The sequence below is a fragment of the Parus major genome, chromosome 7 (assembly GCF_001522545.3).
Source record: "Parus major isolate Abel chromosome 7, Parus_major1.1, whole genome shotgun sequence".
Classification (NCBI taxonomy): domain Eukaryota; kingdom Metazoa; phylum Chordata; class Aves; order Passeriformes; family Paridae; genus Parus; species Parus major.
In genome coordinates, this window is record NC_031776.1 from 31,862,832 (window position 1) to 31,886,663 (window position 23,832).

At 38.9% G+C, this 23,832-nt stretch overlaps 1 protein-coding gene across 1 annotated transcript in view; it reads left to right on the plus strand.

The window, feature by feature from the left end:
• Positions 1 to 23,832, plus strand: part of THSD7B (thrombospondin type 1 domain containing 7B) — a 297,251-nt gene that overhangs the window by 214,785 nt on the left and 58,634 nt on the right. The window contains exon 16 of the mRNA XM_015635401.2: positions 6,061 to 6,239. Coding sequence (XP_015490887.1) covers positions 6,061 to 6,239 — 179 coding nt within the window. The remainder of the gene's footprint in view (positions 1 to 6,060; positions 6,240 to 23,832) is intronic.

Sequence of the window (23,832 nt, forward strand, 5' to 3'; positions counted from 1 at the left end):
ATTTATTTGCACTCTGAAGGCAGCAGACGAGACTCCTTCTCCGGAAGAGTTCTCAGCTTGTTCTGCAATCTGTTACAAGGAAAGTGCTAATTAATGGAGATTTCCTTATTGAGTTAAAAGATTAAATATATCAACTACCAGGGTTTGTATCTGATAGCAAGCGTATGCGTGCACGTTCTTTAAGGAAGAGAACTAATGCAGAATCAAAAGAAATTAGAAATCATAATGCAAAGTCAGCATCAACCCAACTGCCTCCTCGGGATTTATAGAGACTGTGAAATTGAGCAATAAAACCAACCTTTGGATGAATTTCAATAACAATAATGTTGAGTTAAACTTACCAGCCTTTTTTACAAGTCCTCTCTGGTCTATTTAGAATCTCTAATCAGTCTGCTATGAGATAACGTGAGTGTGTACATCTTTTGTTGAGCAAGTGGGAATAAATTAGCTAAGGGTCCATTATTTGAGCCTTGCCAAATATTTGATGTGGAAGTTATTTTTGCTGGGTTTTTTGGCTGTGCATTTACTGGATGTAAATTAGATTATCTCCTAAATTTCTCAGCAAACTAATAATACGTAAAATCTCACAAATCCTTGTGTATTATAAAAAAAGATTAAACATTTGTTCTGTGGTGAAATTAAATCCTTTTCGGCTGCAACTCCAGTTTTTAGCAACTTAAGTCTCCCAGTCTTACTATGCTTAGTTCCCTTGAGTTAATAATTTTCTCCCTTGAAGCAGGATTTAGATTTTGAACAGGGGATGAGGTGCTCCTCTTGCAGCTCCCAAGCTTCTGGAGCCTTTGGTTCTACCATTTGGCCCATGGCCAGTGGTTGCTTATTCTTGGCACACTGGGAAAGCCTCAGCCATAGAAATCTGATCAGCTGGTGGAGTTAAGTCTCTGAGCTGCAATCTGTACTCCATGCTGAGTTTTAATCTGAGGTGAAGCCAGAGGTTTGCCTTGCAGGAGATCCCAGAGCTTCAGCTGAGCAGAATTTGGCCCACCAAATGCTGTGGTCCACCAGGTCTCCATTATAAACCCTTTGCTATTAGATTTTTAGCACTGCTTGGATTTACTGGTGTTATTTTTTGATATTTCACAGTCAGTAACCAAGTGAATGTAAATATTAATTGCAAAATGAATCAATTTTTTTCCCCCTCTACCTTTGGTCTGTGTAATTAGAAACATTTCTCCTGTGTCACTGTCCACTCTGCTGCTCCCTAGTTTGTTAAAGGGTGATCTCTCCTGTCCCACAGACTCCAAAGGAAATTAGCAGTGTTATTACCTGTGGCAGCTGTGGTGATGCACAGAATTGTCCCTCTCACAGTAATGACCTTGAGTTTTATGAAGCACCTCAAGGTTTACTAACAAGGGTAGAACTGCTAGAAGTTTGTTAATTGAAACCATGAAATATGTTAGAGGGGATACAAATGAGTTTAAAGCCAATTCAATTAGAGGTGCATCTGTTTCCAAAGCTGCTGGAGAAATGTTTATTTTCGCATCACTTTTAAGCCAGTCTCTTGGAATGCTGCTGGCACTGTTGTTTAACACTGAGTGCAGACCTTACACCCACAGCATATTTGTCTTTTGGAAGTGCAACTGCCAGGTGGAAGCATCCCTGATGTTTGCTTGTAAACCCACTGATGTCCTGCTTCTCCCAGCACAACCCCATGTGGCACCACTGACACCCCCCAGCCTATCACCCAGCTGCCTCCTCTTGCCTTGGCTCTGCTGGGTGGCACAGCAGAAATGGGACAATAATTGTTCTTGTACTGTGTATTTGTGCCTCTCTGATGCTGACACGGGGTGCACAGAGAAAGCTGTGGCTGCCCCATTTCCCTGGAAGTGTCCAAGGCTGGGTTGGATGGGCTTGGGGCAACCTGGGATAGTGGAAAGTGTCCCTGCCCATGGTAGGGGGGTGGAACAAGATGGGTTTAGAGGACTCTTCCAACCCAAACCTTCTGTGATTCTATGACAGCCACCAGATCATGCTCCTCACTTTACCCACCTGCTGTTGCTGTCTCTGGGCTGCACAGGGGAATTGAGGTGAGTCAGGGCTGCTGCACTGTGTGTTTGAGCCTTCCCAGGCATCCTGTGTGATCTGTGAGTGCTTTGTTTGTTAGAGACACTTTAGAGACTCCATTTGTGGCTTGTTGAGCAACAACCACACTATTCTTAATGAATAAATCATAGTAGAATGAGCTGTACAGCCTAGGTAAATTCATTTGCTCATCCCATTACGTCGACAGTGTCTTAGTAGAAAAAAAAAATCACTTAAATATAGAAAAGGCTTATTTGGTCATCCAGATCAAAGTGCCCACTTAAATGGCCTGGTGTTCTTGTCACTATCTCCTGTGACATCTGTGTGTGCAGCTCTGTGGGGCTCAGGAGCCTGCTGCTGGTCCAGGTAGGACAGAGGCTCTCATCTGTTCTGTCTGAAGTAAATGAGCTTTACTTTAACAGTGTTTGAGATTTTGAGGAACAATAATAGTAACAATAATTTTAAAAAGGAGGTTAAAGGAAGCTTCAAGAAATAATCTAGGAGCACATGGAAAGCAGGCTGAACACATCTGAGAAGTAGAGAACTTCTTTTTCTGTGGAAGCTTTTGGAAGCGTAACAATTGTTTGGTACCAGGTTTGCAGAGGGGAGAAAAATGGGGTTGTGATGGATGAGTGAGGAATTTAAGGATGACACTGACCAAACCAGCTGTGTAAACTCAGCCTTGAGTTGGTCTCCCAAGCTGAACAACAGTAGCTCAGAAATGTTATTTACTTTATTCATATTCTGTGATGGTAAGAATATTTCTCTGGATAGTACCTTGAATGTAGAATTCTTTATTAATGGATTGTTTTAATAGCATATTGCCCTTGGGGGTTTTTTGTTTGTTTAGTATTGTGCTTCATGCCAAAGCTACAAGTTTTCTAGGCAAGCCAAAACTAGGATTACTGTGGGTCTTTTTAGTCCCTTGACAACAGCAAGTGATTGCTTGGCTCCTACAGAAAAAAAAAATACCCTGGTTTCACAGGCAATGGATGAGCTGAGTACAATGTTATTTACTGCTCATCATAAAAGGTAGCCATAAAGGCATTCTCTGTCTGAGGGTACATCACAGGAATATTTTTGGAGGAAAATTTTGGTTGAATGAAGTCTTTGCTCTGTGAATAAATACCTTAGTATGGGATTAACCTTAAGTGGTTGATGGAGGAGTAATGGCAGTCTGTGAGGAGAGCTTGAAGGAAAGTTCTCATCTCGATTTTGTAGCATTGTTCAGTATGGAGAATCAGCTTCCTCTGGACAATATGGAAGTGCAGCGCTCTGTAGCTGGCCAGGATTTGATTATATTTAATGTAATTAAGAAAGATGGGTGAGGAAACTCAAAAAGGAGTGAGAAGCCTCTTAGCAATGGAATGTCCTTGGAAACTGTGTGGTTCACTGAGGGGTAACTTGCAGCACTTCCTGGGGATGGAATACTGTAAGTTCTTCAGTCTTCACAGGGCAGTCTGTGTTGGAAGGGACCATTTAAAGGTGATCATATGAACCCAATGAGCTGGACCAGACTCTCCAAGCCCTGGCCAACCTGGCCTTGAACACTTCCAGATGGGGCATCCACAGCTTCTCTGGGAAACCTGTGCCAGGATTCTACCATGTTCATTGTAAAATCTCCTTTTTTGTATATAAGAAAGGTTGTTTATTATAACTTCTCCTTCATCTTACTTTCTTCTTTTTTTGGTAGTCTATTTATATTTTTTGTCTTACTTCTTTTTATTATAGATGTAGATCTTGAGCTGCCTAAAGACTTAGCCCATTTTGCCTTCTCTGATAAGTTGATAACCCCTCTGACTAATCCTACTTTGAAACAAGGCACTTTCTTTGTTTCTGTTGAGAGTTAATTACCCAGGCTGTCACACAGCCCAAGGAAAGATGATATTTCATACAGTGGTGGAACAGAACTCTTTGGAGAACTGCCTAAGAAATGCTTCTCATAAATCTATCATGAGAAAATTTATTTTACTTATCATAATGTATTATGAATTGCTTTGAGTGGCAACTTAAGTAGATGGAACAGAATATTAGTGGGATATTTGGGAGTTTTATTTGGAGGAAAAAAGTGAGTCTGTTTTGGAAATAGTTGTATATGTATGTGCATGGGTGTCTTCTCACTGAGGTAAGCATACATGGTTGAAAATACCTCAGACATTCCAGTATCACTGGAATGGATTCAGTAAACCAAGATACCCAATTCCAGTGGCTTTGGAGGCACCACAACAGAGAGAGATCAGAGGCAGCAAAGAAAACCAGAGCACTCTGTATGAGCACAGGTCTGCAGCGTTGGGGAAGAGTTACAGTGTGAGTTCCGTGGGGAAATGATGGCAGCTGTCAGGCTGCGGGGTGGGCGCCGTAAAGAACCGGGGAACAGCACCATCACAGGGCATCAGGAGAGCAGAAATACTGCAGCACCCAGCTGAAGGAGCTGTTGCTACTGCTGTTTTTTAAGGCACTGTTTACAAAAGCAACATCAGTATTTCTTGTACCTCTAGAAGGAAGATATTTTCCAGCAGATGGATGCCTAAATACGCCTGAAACCTTTCTTGGTACTGACTTCAGTGTGATGTGCAGGAGGGAGGCAGTGAATTGCTGCTGTGGGTTGATTCCCAGGCTGTAACACAGTTCTGGTTTGGAATGAGCAGAAGGTTTGGGCATGGTTCAGCCAGTAAATCCAGCTCTGAACCACAATAATCTCCATGCCTCAGTCTTGGTATTTCATGGTTGTCTGGGGCTGTTGTCTGGGGGTTTTGGACAGCAGTTGCTTCTGGGTTGAGTTTTGTTGTTTGGGTGTTTTTTCCCTTTATGCTGCAGTGACTGTCACCTGGGTAGATGGGGGGAAACCCTTCCTGAAAGAGCTGAGTTAATGAGTTTATTTGGTATTCTGTCAGTGAGGAATCAAGAGGGAGTGTTTGCATGATGAAAACCAAACAGAAATAAAGCACATAAAAATGTGAAACATCAGAACAGTGGTAGGGATGAAGTTCAGTTATTTCCATAACCATCGTTGCCAGAGCTGTCAGAAGGATGAAGCTGCCTCTAATAAAGGCTGATCTTAGCAGCCACTGGCTTTCATGATCTAACATGAAATCTCTTTTTTGTTTAAATTAAAATAATACATACAGACATGACAAGCAGATAATATGAACCGGGGGAGAATGAATGCAGCATGGTAAGCAGGAAGCTGCAGGAATTATTCCACACTGCCAACCCAGGACTCGTGCCACTAATTCCCTGGAGATCCCCAGGGTTCAGCCACCTTCCACTGCTGTTCTTCACACCAAGAGCTCCACAGCCACTGCTGGGCTCTGAAAAATCTCTCTTCCCATATGCCACCTCCTAAAACAGCTATGGGGTTGTGCCTTTTTGGAGGAACCTGTTGTGTTTTAGTGCACAAAGTGGTCCTGCAGATGTCTGGTGTTGTGATTTTAAGAGATGATGATCTTGTGAGGACTTCCATGTCAGACCAGATTAAGGTGAAAATAAAGCTTTAAAATGCCTTTTTTGAAACCCAGAATAAGCAAAGCATTAGAAAAGAGATATAAAGAGAACCTGTGAGATGTGGGAAGCAGGTTTCAACTACTCCTCCCAAGATCAAATCCCACACTGCTCCAGCTGGCAGGCAGGTCCCTCACACATCAGTGTAACGCAGAAGGAGTACACAAGTGGGCTTTACACTTAATTCTCCAGAATTTGTCATGGCCACAGTCTAATAAGGAAGGTAATTACCACACATTGGTGACTACCAGCTTCACAACAGATACTTTTGCCAGTGTGTGTCCTTTACATCATTCTGATTTATCGCTGCCTTCATTGCACTAAACCAAATAGAAATTATTTTTAGTCACTGCTGTTCTTCACAAATAATGCCATAACCTTGTGTTGGATGGTGTTGTCAGTCTGCCAAATGCCTTCTCCTGGAGAAGTTCTTGTTTTGTGTTGGTTGCACAGGTTACATCAGAGGATGGGAGTTCGTCGGCTGCGGTGATTAAAACCTCTCTTACATTTTTGGTTTAGGTTACATTGAAGAGCCTTGTACGGTCCCTTGCCCGTTTGATTGCAAATTAAGCGATTGGTCCAGTTGGTCTCCTTGCAGCTCTTCTTGTGGACCGGGGGTGAGAGTCCGATCCAAGTGGCTCAAGGAGAAGCCCTACAATGGAGGTCGTCCCTGCCCCAAGCTGGATCTCAAGAATCAGGTGAGAGCCAACAGAGATCTGTCTGTGCTGTGTTTTGAGTTGGGATCCAAAGTTACTGGGCTGGTGATGAAGTTAAAGATAGGAGTTATCTCTGGGACCACACCTTGGGTTGCATTTTATAGGCAATCCTTGACCTTCTTGAGGACTGAGGGAGAGGTGCTCATGTATCAGCAGAATTTTACCTGAAACACCATATTTATCATATGAAGAAATTGTTATCTCCCAGAGCACAGGAGGCCCTGGATTAATAATCCCTCCTGGACAGCGTGTAGACATCAGAGAACTCAGATGTCATGGATATTTTAAAATTTTTTAATTCTTTCTGAGACTCTGGTTGCTGTAGAAACGTTTGTTAAATAAAAATTGCTAATTTTAGCAACATTTCCCTTGAACACAGCACAGGTTCCCTTGAACATTAATCTCTGTATCTTCAATATTGAAGTATCCCATCAGATGAAAATAATCTTTAAATTGCTACTCTTAAAGGAAGATCATCATCTATTTAAATGCTACTTAATTCTGTATGCATTTCTGCAAAGTGCATAGTGGTTTTCTACGTTTGCTGATTAATTCTTAGCACTAATTAACACTGATGAAGTACTGTTTAGTTTTGTCTGCCCTATATTTCAGATTCAGCCATGAAAATTAATTAATAGGACAGAAACAGTCATGCTGAAGGAACTTCATGCATATCTTATGAATAATGTGAATATGTATATATATAAAATATGTGACATGTAGAAGTACTTCAGTGGTATCATACAAACATTTATTTGGTGTGTGCTAGAGCTGGTGGATTCATTTGTTTTTCTGCACAACTATTGCTGCAGCAGTCCTGGAATGCAGCACCACTTCCAGCTCCTGGTTATGAATTTGCCTCATTTTCCTCACAGTTAATTTTATTTTCCTCTGAGAAACTTGGTAAATACTCCTTGGATGTTTTTTTCTTTCCTTCTTCTTTTTCCTTATTTCTAGTTGAAATTCATCGGAAGTAGGCTAACAGAAGCAGCAGGGACTACAGAAATATAAAACTGCTATAAAGTGTATGTTGTCCATAGCTCAGTGCTTTTCTTAATAGATCAGACAGATCACCAGAGAGGCAAAGTGAAATCCCACAGTAAGTGATAAGGTAACAATAAGCTCCTTTGTAATGAAAAGATACTGGGGTTTGTTACCCATAGACACAGCAGACTCCTTCCATTAATAGCAAACTTACTGCTATCATGTGTTGCCTATTCCCACACACATTAGAGTTGCCAGTTTCAAAAGCCTTTCTGAGGATATTAAAAGAAAGAAATTGTTCAAACTTGGAAGTTATGTCTTTGTACAGTTTATTGGTGCACAGTGCTTGCAAAGTGCCACGGCTGATATTAATATAAACGTGGTTGGTGCTTTTTGCCTCTTTACCAGGAGCACACGTTGTGATCTAAAACCCACTGAATTCATTAGAGGCTTTCTGTTACAGGCTGTAGTGGAAATAATGTAGAATTGCGTTCAGGTCTGTTTCTTTAGGTTTGTGGCTTCTTGTTTTCCAAGGTGTTTTTTTGGTTGGTTGCTTTTTGGAGCTTTTATTTGTTTCCTTGTGAATTTTGGGTTTTTTTTTTTTGATAAAACAGAAGCTATTTCTAACTGGTTTGGCACACAAATGGTTTATCATCTTTGGATTCATATTTAAAGGATTGAGTACAATTGTATGTATTTCAGAGCTCTTAGGGTAAGAAGAAATTGTGCTAGTAAGAGAAGTGTGTATATATGTTCACTTAGACATGCACACAAATGCACATATTTTGCCTGTGCTTGTGTTCCTTGCCTTCCTGAATGCTTCTCAATAATTTGTGAGCTTCAGAAGGAGTTTTTCTCTGCACCCACTGGGCTTGGACTTCCAGCCCAGATTTAGTACACAGAGGTCCCTGGCCATGTTGCAGGTTGCACAAGTTGCCTACCCAGATGGTAAAGTAAATTCGCTGATGGCACTGCTGCTTAGCTGAGATGGACACATGTCATTAATCCACTGTCAGGCAGATTGTCTGCTGCTGCTCCTTCTGGTCTGGACAGCTTTTTTTAAATTTTATTTATTTTTGTTTTATTTACCTGCAGTAAATACTGGCTTTTGTTTGGTATCAAACTGTATCACCATTCTGCTGAGTTTTACTTTTCAGTGGCTATTGTTTTATACTGTGTTTTATGCATTTGATAAGATTTCAGATAACTTAGAACAAATAATGAATTCCTCCAGGTGCTAGTAGATTTCTCTTATGATTTCCACTTTATTTTCTCCAGTATTTTTAGCTATTTTGGTTTTGATTATTGCTTCTGAAGCTGGGTCTTGCTATTGCTTAATCAATTACTTTGGAGAACTCTCCATTTTACCAGTGTCTTATAATTAAATCCCTCAGTCAGTTTGTGTCTTTTTCTTAAGCCAGATAATCTTTTCACCCTCTTTTTGTGCAGGGTGCTGTCTAGGCTTTTTGGCAGACCCCTATATATCCTTTTCTTCAGTGCTTTTAAGATATTTGACATAAATCTAACTATAGTGTTACTTGAAATACTATTCTAGCAGTTCTTTCTTACCATTTCCCACCATGTCTGGAGCTCTGCCAATACAGATATTTAGTAAAGCTACTGCTTTGGACAGAGAGACAATTTGCATGATCAAAAAAATCTATTTTATGAACATAAGTAGTTACTTGAGTCACAATAAACTGTGTTGTAAAACACTCCCCCAAGAGTCTGTCCAGTCACTGTAGTGCAGCTTGCTTGTGTATTAAGGATAGAATATTTTAGCAGAAATTTGATTTTGTACAGAAATAATGTCATGTCCCATTACTGCATGATATCCCATGGGGTTTGTGCTCCTTATTCCACAGAGAGTTTGACTCTTCTGGAGTGTCTTGAAGCCATTCTTTTGGATGTGTTCATCTGCCTGTAGAGCCTCTCAAGGAGCCCTCTCTCTTTACAAGAGATGTGAGAAGCAAACTCAGAGTTAGGAGAATTAATTCAGCTTTTTTGTATTTATTCTTCTCATTGTAGGCGATGGACGAGGTTGAGCCCTTCAAGATTTTATTCCAGGCTGTTTTCTGATAGAGGTGCCAAACATTTGCATGGGCTGAATGCTCCTGGTATTCTGATAAAATCACTCGATTTGATATAGTCCCTTCAGACTTAAACTCTGTCTGTATTGCTGCCCTGTGAAATTAAAGGATAAATTACAATATTTGGGGGAAGAGATGACAGTATTTTAATGCAGCTCCATGTAATATGCAGAATTACTTTCGCCTTGTATCTCTGTTTGAAAATGGTTGAAGGGCTGGCTAACTACATTTTGCTCCATCTCTTAAAGAAAATGGGCTTTGCATGTAGGGGCTGTGCAGCTCTTATCTGAGGATGTGATTGCTTCTGAACAGCCAATTGGATTAGGGGGTCAGCTGGCAGATGTTCTTGGCTGTGCTGTGCATGTTAAAAGAGGTGTAGCATTTACATTTTTCTATCCCTGCTCTTCTTTGAATGCACTTACACAGCATGCAGTTGCTATTTAATATGTAGTTCTACATGATGAAAGGTTAAATATGAGTTAAGGGGGGTTTATTGCTTGAATATTCTTTTATAGGTTTTTAGGATTACTGTGAGAAAATGCATCTTATTTTCAAGACTCATGAATTCCAAGGATTATTTTTTTATTGATTGCTCTCATACATATTCTTGTCAAGATTTTTCCTCCTTCTCCTTCCTCCCCCTCTCTCTCTTAGCCAATACTGCTAAAGGACAAATATCATAGCAAGTAGTTTATATCCTCCATATATGCTGTATATATTTAAGCAAATGTTTTTAAAGGATTGGGAGTATTTGTAATGGCAGGCATAGCAGGAGAAAAATGTAGTGTATTTAGAATGTAAACTTACTGCTTTCATTAAAATGAATATTTTATTCTTAATGACATTTTCTGGTGTTCACTGTAGAATATGAGAAATACAGACACTTTGCACATTTGAATTGCAAGTACTTCTGAAATTGCATAGAGGAGTTTAAGGAAAGGGAAAAGGAGGGTGGTGCTGTGCTTACAGACCAGATCTCTCTGAAACAGGTGTGAGGATGTATGAATTTTTGGAGCTTTTTCATAGAAAGTGGCTGCTTTAGGTCCACTTGCACTTGAGAGAAAACAGTTATTTTCAGCTTTTTCAAAACTTTTAGATTCTTGTATTAAAAGTTTCATTTGAGTGCAGCATCTTTCATTGCTGTCACTGAATTAGCTCCCATCTAGTCCTGGCTGGCAAGTTGCATGTATAACCTTCTCCTTCCAGCATTAGGAATTGGTCTTCAAGAATATCATTATTAATGTAATTAATAGCTCCTGCTCAAATCACTTGTTTTATAATACAGATTTCTAATTTTCAGAAAAGTCACTGAAATTTTTGAGGTACTCAGAATTTCTTTCTCTCATGGATTTCAGGTGCCAGTAGCTCATTCCTGAGCTTAGTCCTCTATCAATCCATCAGCTGTATCAGATCCCTTCCTGTGCCATGCAGGGAATCATCTCTCTTCCATTTTTCTCTGGCTCTATCAGCACTCATTTGCTTGAAGTGCAACTTAACTTCTGGAAAAAATCCTATCCTTAATCTCAGTTTTATCTTCAGAAGGTCTGATTTCCTCCCACTATGCCTTAAAGGAAGGAATTACAGCATAAAACACATCTGTCCTCTGATTCTAGTGCAGTTTTACAGTATCATAAAAATGACAAGTTTTTTTTGCCTGCTGCACTAATGTGGGAGAATTTTCAGTGTCAAAAAATAGCAAGAACCTCCTGTTTCCCTTTACACTTTTCTTGCTGTGACTGGAAGTTTTGGTACTAAACTGCAATTTAGTTTGTTAAATGAGCAGAAGTAGCAGCCAAATCTGAGCAGCCTGAGCAATATCTCACCTTCCTGAAGTGGGGCCCCCATGTTGGTGGCTGTTGGTTCACTTCCATGGGAAATCAAACCAGTTCCCATGTTCTCCTCCAGGATAATAACCCTGTAGTGTCTACTCTAATTCCCAGCATGTATTAATTTTATATTCAGCTTCAATAGCTATCCACACTGGATTTTCATTCCTCCTGCAGGTTTTCTGTTGAGTAAAGAGTCATATAAACATATTTTCACAATTGGCACTCATAAAAAGCTTTAGCTTCAGGAATGGAGCTGTTTAACAACTCCCTCAAAAGTATTTTTCACTTGGCTTTTTTTTTCTAGATAGCTTCTTTAAACTTCTCTTTAATGAAAAAGCAACTTGATGTATGGTGTAATGCTGATTTCTGTAATTGTGAGAGAACATTTTTTTTCTGCCTACTAAAGCCCTTACCAAGTTTTTAATGAAATATATAACAAAGCATGAACTTTTGGTTTAAATGAAATGTATATGTTTGTTTCTCTGGGACTAGGAAGGTATCCATAATTATTTCAGATTCAAATAGAGTTCCTGTGTTTGTTGTTGACAGGAATATTTATTGTTTCATATGATATCTTGTTGCAAAGTATAGGCAGAGAAAGGAATTATACCCAAAGTGCTCTGTCCTGTTGATTTCTTTCAGAGGAGATGGAATTAAATAGAAAATCAGCCACATAGAAAGCTGGGTGGCCCAGTGAAAAAAGTATTAGCATTTCACCTAAAGAACTGAAGTTCAATTGGTTTAGGCAATACTTTTTATTTTTTTTTTAAGGGAAGGAGTGTGGTTTGTGCTGAATCTCTTGTGGACAGTATGTCATGTTGGAGGACCTGAAACAGCGTGTGCCATAAATCAGTGTGACAGCGTCTAACACTGAGACTGAACTTACTCTTGCTTGTCTTTGTCTTAGGAGCACAAGAACAAGAAGGATTGATGCCTTGGTTATTCCTTGACAGCAGTTTTAATCTTGGTTTGTTTGTTTTTTTTCTCCCTCCTTCCTTCTTTTAGGAAGTTTTTTTATTTATTTTCTACAAAGTTTTGCCATTTATTCTGAGTTTTAGGTTTGCAGTCGTTAAGGAAGGGAAGATGCTGCATAACAGTTAAAGTGAGGACCTAGCTTCTGTTCTAATTGGAACAAACCCAAGAATATTCAGAACAAAAAACGTTGGTACATCTTCACCTTTTCATATGGTAGAAGATGTGAGAAACAGTTATTTGGCATCTTGCATTTTATCACATGTGATTTAGTCTTTAGAGAGAGTCAGTTACAGAGAAGTACCCCTTCTCTTGCTTTTGGCAAGTTAAATGAAGATTTTGATGTGTTTTCCTTTTTTTTTCCTCTCTCTTTCATAACTCCTTTCAAAAATTAATTTCCAAAATATCAACTTGTTGATGGCAAAAAATGGTTTGCTATAACGCAAGACACAAATGTGGAAATTTCTTTTGAAATAGATTCTATGCCAAGTCATGGAATTCTCACCAGTTATTTATAGTTCTAAGAACCTGCCACATAAAAACTTAAAAACTTTTTTGAAGTGTGAATGTAACAAGATATTGGCAAGATGTTGGACAGGAGTGTGTTGAGAAGGAGACATCCTGGGCCTGTCCAGTGTAGGGAGCTGCTGTGTAAATCTGAATCATGGTGCAGAGCATCCAGCATGAACAAAGGTTGGGCTGAGTTGATAGATGAGGTGCTGGTGTTGGCCTGATTTATCATCTATTACCATCTGAAGCCAGTGTGAGGCTGTTGGTTGTTAGTGAAGATTTTGGTGACTTCTTTCATTTTGTTAGTGGACAGCAGTGTCTTCAGAAGGATTGAATTTTCTCATATACACATAGCAGATTCTGTGTGTCCCCAGTTTAAAGCTGACCCCATTCCAGTGGATGGCTTTATTCCTAGGAGGAGCAGGAGTTTGTTAAACATGGTCTGACTCACCTGCATGCCGTGAATATACCCTGAGCATTCAGAGCAGAAAATTTCTACTTTTCTGACTCTCCTTTATGAATAAGAGAGAATAATTGGAAATGAAGGTACTGCTCAGAGAGGGAGAAGGGACATGAAGATGTATGCTGTGTGAATTCATCTGTCAGAGCTCCTGAGCAGCCAGGAACTCTCAGGTGCCTCTTGCATGATGGTCATTAAAATAACCCTGGTCTTGCCTCTTCTAAAGTATTTAATATTGCTGTGTTGTTCTGTCTAGCACAGTTCTCATTGATTAATACTTAACAAGTGTTAATATTTTTTATGCTGCAGACGTTTCTTGTGCCCATTGCTCAGAAATTATAACCAAATAGTTTGTTGGGTTTGCTTTGTTTTATGCTCTGTAGCTGATTGATAGATTCAGAAATGGACTTAATTTTCTTTTTATGTTGTTTAATTGGTTTCTTCCTCCAAGACAGCAGAATAAAAGTGCAGGTGACCTTCTGTCCTCCTCTTGATGTCCCCCCACATGACTGGAAGCATTGTGCCGGGTTTGCCGTCAGCTAAATGTGTGCACTTGAACCACAAGCTGAATACATGAATTTTGCATCTTCTTCAAGTGACAGCATCAAGATCATCAGCATTACCAGGTTGCTGGCTGGAATATAAACCACTCAGAGATTTCAGATTTCAAGGCTCAATTACAGCTTTCTGAGTGGTTGTCAAATGCAGCTCCTGTGTCAGAGAGGGCTGTTTGCAAGGGCTCTTTAACCAAAGTCAAAATACGCTTTGGTCACGTTCTGGTGGGTTTGGGGAAAGAAAGGAAAAATTCAAGACATCTCCCCTGTACAGCAGTCTGGGGTTCCCTGCCTCCTCAAGTCCTTGTTTTAGGAGGGCTAGCAGGAAGAGAGTTGTAAATAGGAGTTTGCACAAATTCATCTAATCCTTCCTCATTATCTGTAAATCATGACACATTTTTGAGTTACAAATAAGTGCGTAGCAGGCTATAGCCACCACTAGAAAAACCAAAGGTGAGAGGATTTTTGTGTATGAATGAAATGCCAAAAGATAGATTCTTCTTCTCCAATAAGATGTATATTCTGTCCATTCTAATTTTATTTACTGCTTCTCACTGGAGGAGTGCATAAATCAGCAGTCCTGTGCAGTTTGTTGTGATTTATTGCTTAATTAAAAGTTATGAGGGCCTTTAATCCGTCTATAATTTATATTATTTTTGAGTCAGCTGTTTCCCATATTGTAACTTAACCAGGAACCTTGCATCCTTTTATGAAGGGACCATTTTGTGAGCCCTTGGATTCACTAATAGATGTGGCCCATGGTGGTGCCAGATTGACTTTGGAGCTCAAACTCAGAGCCAAAGATAATTAAATATTAGTGCACTTAATGAAGTTTCTCCAGCATCAATTAACAGTTTGATGGCAAATGTAGTCTACATGTTTTTTGGAGTTACAGATTAATTTTAAAAGGGATGCTACTCATGTATGATTTCACAATGAACAGATGTTAGCTGCACATTAATAATTTAAAAAGCAGGCTTAAAATGGTTATGTAGATTTTAATGGAGGATTAATTTGGTTCTAGTGCTGGACCACATGCTGTTGTCAAAACAGTAGAACATCCAGTTTTAGTGTTTTGTTTCAGTTTGGTCGTTGGGGGATTATTTTTTATTCCTGTTGGTAAGTTGCTGTTGTGTATTTTCCATATTTGAAGTTATAACCAGCACACAATTTAAAAAAAGACTTTTTTTTCCCCCTCTATATGAATTACTATTAAAGAATAAATATACTAGACAAAATTCAATTTTCCTAGTATTAGCAAGGGTGGCTGGCTTGAGAGAGAGCACTCAGCTGCTTCAAACTTTAGTAGGTTTGTCTCCCTCTTTCTCAAATATCTTTATTATTTGAAAAGACATGCTAGTTTCACTAGCAAAGCTCTGTCCAATCCTGGCATCATAGTTTTCAGGTAAAGGGTTTTGAGGTCAGCTTGGATTTCAGTGATGGCACGGGTTTTGCTGTGGGTTTTGGCTGGAATCAGGGATCCCTTTAGCCATGAGTCAGCTGCCCTCTGTTGGTTCCATGTGTGATCCGTGTGATTTCTGGTGGGATGGATGGGAAGAGCCTTCCCCGAGTTCCAGCTGCCACTCCTGTTTGAGACCAGTGGGGAACCCCCTCTCCTCCTTGTGAGCTGTAACCAAACACTCAGCTGCTCTTAACCTTGCTTTTTTTCCCTACATAACTTCATATGTAATTATATTGTTGTCACTGAACGGGCTTCATTGTTTCTTAAACAAAAACTTGTTCCTTGATTTATTTTTTAAGCCCTTTTCTTTGAAATAATATGTTAGAATCATCAATAAAAAAACATTAAATTGGTTTGCTATAAAATCAGGTGGAATATGTCGTATATCACATTAGATAAAAACTGTAGACATCTTTTGGGTAGTCAGATTTTTATCCAGGCTATTCTGTAGGACTTTGAGAACTGGACAAATACAAGTTAGCATGAACTTTGGTCATAATACCAAACCAAATAATATCTGTCAGCTTTGCTGGTCAGTCTACATTCAAATTCCAATATCTGTTAAGTTTAAATGCCCTTTTATGCTCTTATAAGTTAGATTTAAATTATTACTTTGAATTTTAAATTACTACTTCACTAAGTAAAAGTGAGAATTTTTCCTTGTCTAAGTGACATTATGAGGTTCACAAACTTTCTAATTAACTACCAGGCATAAAGATACTTCATTCTTGTTCTGACAAGTCAGAGCAAAAAGAATAAGGTGAAAAAAGTTTAGCAGGCTCTTATAAGCAAGACTTTGAAAAGGAATGAAGATCTAGTCATATGCTACTTTTGTAATGTCTTATTCTGTGTATATTTAACTGGTGGAAAGAATTAGTGTTTGTTTGTTGGTGCTGTTATACAGTGTTCTATTTAATATGATGCCTTGAGAAGGCTGACCTAGAACAGAGGCTAGACAGAGTTTATAAGAATAAAGTACCTTAAGAATAAAATAAGTATTTATTGAAAGGCCTTAAAGGATACACCTTGGGCAGTACAAGATCCTGGCCAGGGCTATACCCAAGATGGACCCAAAATGGTCACAAAAACAGACAAGTAGTCACAAGTTGTCACATTTTTATAAGTTTTGGTCTGTTTTGCATATTGGAGTTAACTGTCTAATCACTGCTCCAGGTTGTGATGTTCCATCCTTCTTGTTTTCTCTCTTCAGTTGTCAGTGCTTTTGGGCTTGAAACTTGTAATGACTGTCCTTGGTATGAAGGTAGAAAAGGAATTGTTTTGTCTATCTACTCTGTGAAGAGAGCTCACTAACATATAACGCTTAATATGAAGTTCAAAGCTGCAAACCTAGGCAGCACAGAATCTGAAAAACATGAAAGCTAAAATTTAAGTCATCAATATGTGGAGCTCATGTTTTCCTTTCAATATTAGAAGATCTTTGCTCCTCAGTCCATGCTTCCAGGTCATGCAGCTGCAGTGGTTGGACATTCCTGAGGCCCCTCAGTTGGTTTTGGTTTTGTTGGGAATGCTTAGTGGTCACTACATCCACTATACAGCTCTTTATCAATGTGCAGATTTTCAACATTTCTTAAAATAAAGTCAGTCTGTTTCTTTAATTTCAGTTCTGTGTACTCTCAAGTGGCCATGTGGAACATAGATTTTTCTTTCTTTGTAGCTGGCATTTCAGATTCTGTGGGAAAAAAACACTTTTTTTTTTCAAGTTGATTTTTCCCAGTTTGTTGTGAGGTTGGGCAGTAAATAAACAGATTTGTGTTTGCTGGAACAAAAACCAGTGAGTACTTTAGCAACTAGAATAGCAATAGATATTCACTAGAAAATCCATTGGAGAAATCAATTATGCTTTGCGTTTGTCTTGTTGAGAGAATGGAAGTACTTGGTCTGTTCAAAGGAGATACTACTCCAGTGGTCAGCAGGTGGGCAGACAAAAAAGGCTTTATGGAGAGTCTCACAGGTGAGTAAATCAGTGAGAAAAGATTAATTTTCTATTCTGCATGTTCCCAGAGCAACCATTGACAAAACAACTGGCTTTTTTGAGAGTGAGATGTGTAAGATTGCATCTTACAGTGCACAGAACATGCACAACTCATCAGGCCTGAGAAAGGAAAGTCATGATTAAACTCAGTTGGATTAAACATTTGCATATAAAAGAGGTTTTTCTTAATATTTATTTCAGGTCAGTGTTTGATAAATGACTCGCAGATTTTCATCAGCGTTCTCACGTCTTGGCTTTTGCATAATAAGAATTCTCACAGGAGTTGTATGCAAACAGCAACATTTCAGCCTAGTTACTTATCACATAGCAAATTTGGAGTACAAGTTGTATTTGGGTCATATCTGCATGCTAACCTCAGAAATTGATCCCAGCTAGAGTTAAAATAAATATCTTTTTTAACCTTATTTCTGTGTTTTCACCCTGTCATAATAATGTAGCATATCAGGGTGCCTGAGAGCTTGGCAAGGGAAGGGAACACAGATGATTTCTGAAGTCCTTCTGATAACACTAAAATATTTATTTGTTTTGGAATAAAACATTTATTTTAGGCAGATCTTTTTTCAGGCTAGTGATGCTGATTCTATGCACCTGATTTCTCTACACTTGAATGAAAATTAATTTGTGATTAAATCCAGAGAATAATCAGTGCCTGACAGGCATTAGTTTAAAACTGAGGATAAGACACTTTTCTTTCAGTTCCTTAATGATGTTTGTGGAGTTATTTCATCTTCATTCAGCGCAGCATCAGGCAGCAGCTCTTCCCACAGCATCCTGTACCAAAAGGCTGTGCTTGAAAATCAGCTGTGAGAAGTTTGGGTGTGGATCCAGGCTCTGCATGGCTCATTTTCCTTCTCCATTTGTACTCCCCTGCCCATGGTGTGTGCCCAAACCGGTGATCAGCTCTTGCTGGGTGCTGGGATGTGTGCTCCAGCTGCTGCACGTGCCTGCTGGATGTGCTGGCACTTTGTGGCAGCTCCTCACTCCTGGAACATTCCCAGAAATCCCTGGCATTTGGTGTGGCAGCAGATGCAAGTACCAGGTTTATGTCCTGTTTTCCACCCAGTGTTTTTCTAACTACCGTGCTGTTCCAAACCAAATGTGTCTGGCCCAAGTCTCACCATTTAATTAAATAAAGGCAAATTCCAGTTAACTTTTAAGACACCTGGAATTGGCTCATCTTTTTTTTTTATAAAGTGGTATTAATTTAAACAATATTTCCCTTTTCCTGGTCTATTCAGTGAAAGTGAGACCTTGGATCCAAGTTAGATGTAAAGCCCTAAAAAGTGGCCTCCCTACAAAATAGTCATTTTACATACCAGGAATTTTCATGTTTTTTCTGGATTGTGATCCAATTTGCAGAATGAGCAACAGATGACATTTGATTTAAACAACTGAAAGATAATTTTTTTGGCTTGAGTTAATGTTTATCAATGGAGTTAATAATGAAAGAAACAATCAGTCTCCACATACTTTCCTGAAATGTGTCCAATAGTATTTGCAACAGTGTTGGAATATCATTTAAACAGTGAAATGAGGAACATTTGTTTTTTAAAAAAGAGTTCATGTGTTGCAAATGGGAAAAAAAGCAAATGTTTGGAGCACATCTCAGAGTCACACAAATATGACATGCTCTCAGGATTGTATTGCAAGCATCCAGGGGAAAAGAGTACTCTTTCCAGAAATCGATTACAGCAGAGCCAGGTGAGGCCAGAATAACCTAAGATAATGTAATTCTGTTTAAAGTAAAATAAAAGTATTGTCAGAGGTCTGTGCTTTCAGTTTCCTCAGTTTAAATTCCTTCTGTTAGTTCTGTCCCACCATTATGGGGAAAAAGACTTGTTTATTTTCAGTTCTTTTTACTTATATTACATTACTTGCAGTGTGTAAATAGATTTTGTTTAGGGAAGACTTCCACTTTTCAGTTTTACCATATGAAACCATTACTGGTTTTCTTATTATGTTTGATGTGTATAAGAGTGAAAATCACAGAACTTAACCCATCCTTCCTAATTTGCTGGGAGGTAAACTCTTCTGTTAAATAATAGGCCTTTTCCTATTTCCATTACATTCAATTGATTAAAAGCCCTAATGGCTTGTATGGAAACTAAAATGGGCCACTTCTGTGATGATTCCACATAGCCTTGCTTGGTTCCAAAATTGAAGCTGTTGCAAACAGCACGAATTGAAAAAAAAAAAAGAAGTATTTTTCATCTAAAAGCAGTCACTAGGAACAAATATGTTGGTTCAATGTGGGTTTTTTAAATTATATTTTGTAACAAACTGTAAAAAATGAGTGTTTATCTTAGTGCCCTTACATTAGTCACTACTTAAGTCAATTTATCTTTCTTTGATACCCCAATACTATCAAAAATCCATTAAGAGCTGCTAAAGACAAAACCCAATTCATTTTCTACTTGCAATCAAAGATCACTTTTTCAGTGGTCTTGAATGTAATTTGCATTTAATTCAAGGTTTCATTAGGATAATTGTCTATTGGTTCACTTCTGTAATTGAAGGTTTGCAGGAAAATTAATGTGTGATCAGCTGAGGTAGAGGAGAGGTGTCACACTGCCTATTCCAGGTTCACACATGAAACACTCGTGGTATTTTCACAGGACACGGGGCTTCCCACAGTCACAGAAACTGCAGGCAACTGTATTTTCCAGTTGAAAACATTATTAAGTTTTGCCTTGGCATTGGGCAGATGATCCACATTACTCCTGAAAGCCTGGCCCATCCTCTCCTGTTCAAAATCATTCCCAGGCTGAGTGGATGGGTATTTTCTTCTGTCTCATCTTTGCTGAAGTTTCCATTAGTGCTAAAAGCTCTGCTGTTTGGTATTTTCTTTATAGGAAAAAACCATCTCTATTCTCTAATGATAAGAGAGAGATCCCTTGCAGCTTCCTCTCTCTAGACATATTGAAACCTTTTAGCCACTCCTTGCAAAATGGGAGCTTCATTCTCAAAATTGCTGTGTTGTTTTTCTTCTTCATTTCTTTGTGTTTGAGTTTGGGAAATTAAGTGTTCAGATTTGTACATGCCACACCAGAGAAGGTCTTAGCAGGGCTTTGTAAAACACTGGTAATTGCATTCCACCTTCTACAGAAATTCTAAGCTAAAACCTTCCTGAATTGCATTTTTGTCTGGTTTATTTCACAGCCACATCACATAAAGTTTCATCTTGTGATTCCTCCCTGTAATTTCCCAAGGCTGATTCTTGGGGTGTTTTCAGTCTCTGTACATGATCCATGCTCTGTTCCCCTGAACTGCAGCCTCTCTCCATGCTCCAGTCCAGCTCCATGTGGATCTTGCTCCACGCTGTCCCACTCCTCTTGTATAGAAATGTCATTTAGCTTCTCTCTTCAGTAAAATTTTAACAGGGCCGTAGCTATTTGTGTGCCAGTATAATTGGTGAATTATTATCCAAGGCTGGCTGTCAGAGCAGTCCCTCAGCAGTGATGCTAATAACTTCCCTCCAGCCTGACGTTCCCCATTTCATGCTGCTGTTGCTGTCCTACCTCCAGCCTTTTCAGGCCAATTTAAAATTTCTGTAGTAATCCCCCATCTTCTTCAATTTAACTAATAACTTCCCAGGTGACACAACGTTAAAGCTTTCCCAAAATCAGACTGCCAAGATCAATTTCATTTCCTTTCTCTGGAAATTGAGGGTATTTTTTTTTTCTCTGAGAAAGATGTCAGATCAGTGTACCTTACCTGTATTAAATCCACATGGTATTCCCCCCAAATTCTTTTAACTTCACTGGCTTGGATTATTCTTTCCTTAATAGAAAGGAAAGGAATGTTCTAAGGCTTTGCTGCTGCTAAGGGCTTTTAGTTGCTCTGATAGCTTTTTTTCCTTATTAAATATAGATGTGACATTTATTATTTCTGATTGTATGATATTGTTTGTGTCTTGTTAGATTTATTAAACTTACTACCCCACATGAAATTTTGTATGCCAGTTCATTCACTAGTTTGAATGGAAATTACCAATTTCTGGACTTTTTTTTTTTTTTTTTCTTGAGCTTTGTGCTCATCTCAGTCTTGATACTTTCTGTTTGGTTATCATCACTGACATCAGTGAGAATTGAATTGTGTATTCATGTAATTTGGAGTTACCTACTGCCTTTGGCCTGTGCTCCAGCTGCTCCAGCCTGAGTGTGTAGCAGCCCTGTTCCTGTGCAGATTATCCCTTCATGAAGTATTTGTCACCTTTCATCACTCCCTTTAATAAGTTCAGAACAGCTCCCTTGTCTGGGCTGTGGCAGCTGCCCCTCGCTGCCTCCTCTGCCAGTTCCAAACCCTAAGGGTGGGCTTCCCTTTGGTGCTTTCTTCACCTCCTCTCCATCATCCCTGCAGGACTTGTTCTGATCTCCTCAGCAAGAGAGCACCTGGCACGCTGCCTGGGAGTTTTTATTTCTTACTGACATGTGGATCCCTGCAAGTACCAGCTCCTGTGACTGAAAACCTCCAGTTTTCTTCCCCTGGCAGATCTCTCAGCCTCATGATCAGTGACTTCCCAGCTGGGTCCCTCACTGTGCACAAGTTGCCCTTTTGAAGCCAAGAGTCGTGACTGAAAATGCCAGCCTGTCTTTTCTAAGGGTTCTGCGAATGCTTTAACTTGGAATTGTCATATAATCACATGCTTCAAATTCATTTTTATAACCAGCTCTTTCATTCCTCTTCCCCAGGAAGAAAAAAAATCTGAAATAGCACCTTGTTTCAGTGACTGAATGAAACTGTCAGTGACTGCTTCTGGGAATATCTGATTCTAGTATTTTTATTAGCAGCATTTGTTCTGCAATAAATGAGAAGTCTTTTTAAAAAATAGTGGTCCAATAACACTGTTTTCATATTAAAATCTCCCTCTGGAGGTCTGTGGTGTGTTGCTCAACAGTATTATCACTGGAACCATCCCAGTGTTACTTTCTGGTCCTGTGACAATTTCAGCCTGGTTCTGATAAACTTCTTCAATAATTTAATTCACTGAGTCTCATTTACCTCTCACTCTGGTGAATCCACATGACATCAGGTAAGTCCCTTCTGATTTATATGTCTGTAAGAAGAAACTTGAGGTAGCTACATATCATCTTTATTTGAAGCCTTACAGAGCTGCACTGTGGTGCTTCTCAGCAGGAAACACAAACATTTGTATTTGCTTCCTGCTGTGTGAATTGTAACATTCTAGGAAGAGTTTAGATTTTTCAGTAGAACAACAAAAGAAGTATTTTAGTATAAATTTTGATTTACAATATGTATGTATTAATATGTTCACAGATACAAACAGAGAAGATACTGGAGAGTAAAATGAAATTATGAGCTAAGATGAACATACACTATATGCTTGTTTTGATTGATTTAAATAATAACCTAAAATTTATGTCATAAATTCAGTAAGAACTTCCACTATTCAGTTGGAAGGAAATAAACATATAAGATACTGAGATGACTTAAATGCTGTTGACATGTGCAGAAATCAGTAGAACACTTTGGTTTGCTTGCACAGCTTTGCAGAAGCTGAAGGTGCCCTCCTCCTCTGGTACTGCCCTTTAGTCAAGCATTTGGTTGTGCATTCACTGATTCTGTGTTCAATCTTCAGCCTTAAACACAGGTTTGAGTATTCAACTCCAAGTGCCACACGGGAAATGCAGAGATGTTTAACAAGTGATTGATGTTTTTCACCTTGTAATTAAATGTTATCTGTGAATATTTGTTTACATGAAGAAATAAATAGGAATGGATGGTGCTGGCCAGCAGGTCATTGAGAAAATTAATGATGAGAAAAATTTTCTCAGAGGTACTGTGGAAAAATTTACTGCACAAGTTAGTGGTCTGGATGTAATTACTGGGTACAGGAAGCAAATATAAATATAAATAAATTTATAAGAGAGAGTATAGAAGAGTTCAAGAAGAACTTTCAGCCATTAGTTTGTCCTGTTTTCTGGAAACATTCACCTTTAGGGATGGTAACTGTGAGTTCAAAGATAATAAAGACAGATCCTCACAAATGGTTTTCAAAAAGGTCTTCAGTCATCAATAGTGCAAATCTAGGAAAAAACTTTCTTCATGTTAGAAAATACCGCTGTCATTTTTTTTGCACTTTATCCCCAAGCTGTAGAATGTTGAAAGGTCAGGCGTGATGGACTCACTTGGGAATATGTGGTGTCAGAGTAAAACAAAATAGATATGGTCAGTGGAGGTGTCTGTTCTGCCTCACCTGTCTGTCTGTCCCAAATACACTTAAATGACACATTATCTGCAGCCGGAATGATGGTCCTGTGTGAATATTCATTTCACCTCTGGTCTTCTACCTCACACTGTTATTAGCCAGCCCAGTCATTTGGTAGAGTGATGGATTTCAATGAAGACACTCACATTAAATTGTAGCTACACCCAGGCAGAGCTTCACTGCTAAATAGCTGTGACATTCCTGAAGTGAGTGCTCTACAGTTGGACAAGTTTGAAACAGGAGAGACCATGATTGTTAAAGTGTTTTCTAAATCATCAGTGTGCAACCTAAGAGTTACACTTCTTTTATTGCTCATTTTCAAGGTGCTTTGTAGGACTTATTTCTTCTTTAATCAGCTGGTAAAAGTAATTTTCAGAGGAATATTCTCTCCTTTAGAAGAGAGAAGCTGTGTATTGCAGAGTTGTTTATATTGACTATTAGAGAAACATTAAAGTATTTTGCAAAGCTAAT